The following is a 3,593-nucleotide window of genomic DNA, read 5'->3' as shown; positions in this document are numbered from 1 at the left end:
AGAGCAGTGGATTTATTGATTTATTTACTGTATATTGCTGCTGCCACACAGATCTAAAATAAACATGCGATTTATTTCCCAGCTGTTTACCTTCACAGACATAACCCACTGTTTTTGTAACTCGTGTGTGTGTTTAACGTAAACTTGTGCGTGAATGAGAACTTAGTTTAGTACTCACAGCCGCTTTCTGTGCGTGTGCACTCAGAAAACCGTATATCAGAAGTTTAAACTCATATTGTTTAAAACGCATGATTTCAGCGCGATAAACATGATAATCAGAACCAAAACAGATGTTTTTAGCAGGTTCGAGCTGTAATGGCGCAGCTCTATTCTGGAAAAGGGGGCGGGGTCAGCAGCTCATTTGCATTTAAAGAGACAGACACGAAAAACAGCTTGCTTCTGCTTCTACTCAACATAAGCATTTTCAAAATGATATAATAAATGATCTGTGGAGTATTTTGAGCTGAAACTTCACAGACACATTCTGGGGACACCAGAGACTTACATTACATATTGTAAAAAGGGGCATAATATGTCTCCTTTAAATAAAAATATTTAAATATTAATTTAAAATCTTAGGGAGACAATATAAAAGAATATATACAAATATGAATAATGAAAAGAGTGTCAGGCTGAGGGTTTAGAGTGTTTAGTTAGTGATGTTTGGTAAGTCAATAATCGTGTTTGTTTTGGCAGGTTTTCTTCAAGGCCAAGTCGAAGTACTCTCCTCACCTTCTCAAATATAAGTGAGTGATGAAGCTGATGTTTGAGCTGCTCTCTGTGAATCGGGCCGGTCGTGGCGCTGATGTTCTCGTGCGTCTGCAGGTTTCCTCTGAACCTGATGTTCGTCGGCGTGAGTTTGCTGTTTCTTCTGGTTAATCTGACCTGTGCTCTGCTGCTGAAGATGAGCCACGCTCAGGTCAAGAGCGTCGTTCTGGTGCGCGTCGCCATCAACGACTTGCTCTTCGTCCTCGGCGCCGTCTGCCTCTACAAGATCGCCAAGATGTCGCTCGCCAGCATCTACCTGGAGTCCAAGGTGAGAAACACACACTTCAGACATAGCTAAGAGAAATTCTGCCAGCGTTTACACTACATTAGGGTTCCCCAAACTGCACTGATGAAAGGCTAATAATTCATGAAATCATAAAAATATACAATTAAAACAAACAATTGTATTTAATAATATTAATAATAATAATAATAGCATTCGTTTTATTATGATAATTTTAATTAGAAGAAAAATAATTCATAAAATGTACAATTAAAACAAATAATTATTTAATAATATAACAGAAAAACTAAAATACAACAAAACTAAATAATAAAAATGTAAATGTAAAATAAATAATTGTATTTTATTAATAATAATGTTATTATAATAATTAAAAAACAATCAAAATAAAACATTAAAAAGTGAATCATAAAAATGTAAATAAAAAACAAACAAAATCATAAAAATGTAAAATTATAACAAATAATTGTATTTAATAATAATAATATAATAGGTATTTTATTATAAAATTGTAATGAAAAATAAAACTTAAAAAAATAAAAACGAAATCATAAAAATATCAAATTAAAATAATTAAAATCAAACAAAACATTTAAATTAATTTGAATAAATTAAAACTAATTAAACTGTAAAACTAAGATAGTTGTATTTAATAATAAGTAATCATTTTGTTATAATAATTTTAATAAAACCAATAAAATACTTACAAAAAATTAATTACATCATACAAATGTACCATTCTAGCAATTACAAAAAATACAAAGCACAACAATTTATCAAATCATGAAAATGTCAAATTAAAAAACAATTCTAAAATAAAAACAATCAAAATAAAACACTTACTGAAAATTACATCTTAAAAATGTGAAACTTAAATAAGATAAAAAAAACAAAACACCTACTGAAAATTTCATGAAATCATAAAATAAACACAAAATTAATATGAATAATTATTAAATTAAATTAAAATAAAAAAATTTTTTTTAAATAAAGCAATTACTAAAAATATGAAATATTTTACTTGTTTACTTGCATTTCATGTTTCCATTAATTGTCATGCAAATGTTGTTCAGTGGTTTGTCTGATGAATAAGTGTGTGTGTGTGTGTGTGTTGAGTGTGTGTGTGTGTGTGTTTCAGGGCACGTCGGTGTGTCAGGTGACGCTGATCGGGCTGATGGTGATTGTCCTGTACGCGTCGCGCGCCTGTTATAATCTAGTGGTTCTGGCTCTGAGCAACACAGAGAGCATCAGCTCGTTCGATTACGACTGGTATAACGTGTCGGATCAGGTGCGCATCTCTCAGCTCAGCATCTCCAGACTCGCTCGCTCTGGATCAGGAATAAAGCCGCTGTTTCTCTGCTTCTGCAGGCGGATCTGCGCTCCAGTCTGGGAGACACCGGTTACGTCGTGTTCGGCATCATTCTGTTCGTCTGGGAGCTGCTGCCCACGTCTCTGGTGGTTTTCTTTTTCCGTGTGCGAAAACCGGCCCAGGACCGGGTGAGCCGGACCGATCTGATGAGTGTTTGCTAGAGATGTAATGATATCAAAATCTCACGAAAAAATTAACTTAAATGATTTTAGCAAATGGCTGCAATATAACAAAGAGTGAAAAATTTAAGGGGGTCTGAATACTTTCCGTACCCACTGTATATATATATATATATATATTTTTTTTTTACATGAGTCCCAATTATTTATATTCACAATTTCTTGTATTTGTACAGGCTTTACATTTGTTGTAATTAGCAATTCATGTAATTTTATCTTTGAAGCAGATTTGTTACGTGACAGCGTTAATTAAAGTTTCTTAAGTGTCAAGATAATGTTATCTGCATCTCAACCTCCTAAAAGAAACTCGCACTGACTGATCTTAAAATACATCAGTGCCTTTGTTTTGTCCCAAAAAGCACACTAGTAATGTTTTTTTCTAAGCACGTTTATTAAAATTACTTAAATGTCCTAATTGAACTATGGCCTAATCCTGGCTTAGTCTAAGCCCTGTCTGTGAAACCGGGCCATAAAATATCAATTCCACTTAAAAAGATGCGATCTAATCCTAAATAAGCCGCTCCCGAGCAGGTTTAAGCTTAAGGATCTGTTGCCATGACAGCAACTGAGCTTCGAAGAACCAAATAATCCAAGATAAAGCCAAATCATCAACAATCAAATCCAGCTGACTGAGTTAAGTGTGTTTGCTGTTTTCTAGAGCGGCTCCTCCATTCCCAGCCACGTCTTCTCGAACCGGCCGTATTTCTTCGACAATCCCAGACGCTACGACAGCGACGATGATTTAGCCTGGGCTTCCCATCCGGTGAGCACCTCGACCAGGTAAACCTCCTATTATAAAACAGAGTGTTCCGGTGCTTGATTCTGATTGGCTGAGCTGCGGTCGAAGCTGTTGTAAATTACTCTACAAACACACACCTTTGTTTACTTCTGTGTGTTGCTCGGCAACCACTTTGTTGCAACCACAACTGATTCTGAGGAACTACATTGTTTGGTGGAAGAATACTGTTTTTATTACCGTACTGGCCCTAATATAAGATGACCCTGATTATAAGACGACCCCCCTTTTTCCAGA

General features: G+C 35.0%; 1 protein-coding gene across 1 annotated transcript in view; it reads left to right on the top strand.

The window, feature by feature from the left end:
- Nucleotides 1-3,340, top strand: part of LOC107713226 (integral membrane protein GPR137B-like) — a gene marked incomplete at its 3' end in the record, with an annotated part of 7,697 nt that extends 4,357 nt beyond the window's left edge. Inside the window, exons 2-6 of the mRNA XM_016518676.1 lie at nucleotides 697-746; nucleotides 826-1,036; nucleotides 2,151-2,300; nucleotides 2,381-2,509; nucleotides 3,219-3,340. Coding sequence (XP_016374162.1) covers nucleotides 697-746; nucleotides 826-1,036; nucleotides 2,151-2,300; nucleotides 2,381-2,509; nucleotides 3,219-3,340 — 662 coding nt within the window. The remainder of the gene's footprint in view (nucleotides 1-696; nucleotides 747-825; nucleotides 1,037-2,150; nucleotides 2,301-2,380; nucleotides 2,510-3,218) is intronic.
- Between the last annotated feature and the right edge of the window lie 253 nt (nucleotides 3,341-3,593).

Source organism: Sinocyclocheilus rhinocerous, unplaced genomic scaffold (genome assembly GCF_001515625.1).
Source record: "Sinocyclocheilus rhinocerous isolate Xijiao unplaced genomic scaffold, SAMN03320098_v1.1 scaffold1050, whole genome shotgun sequence".
NCBI lineage: Eukaryota > Metazoa > Chordata > Actinopteri > Cypriniformes > Cyprinidae > Sinocyclocheilus > Sinocyclocheilus rhinocerous.
This window is presented reverse-complemented; position numbering and strand designations above follow the sequence as displayed.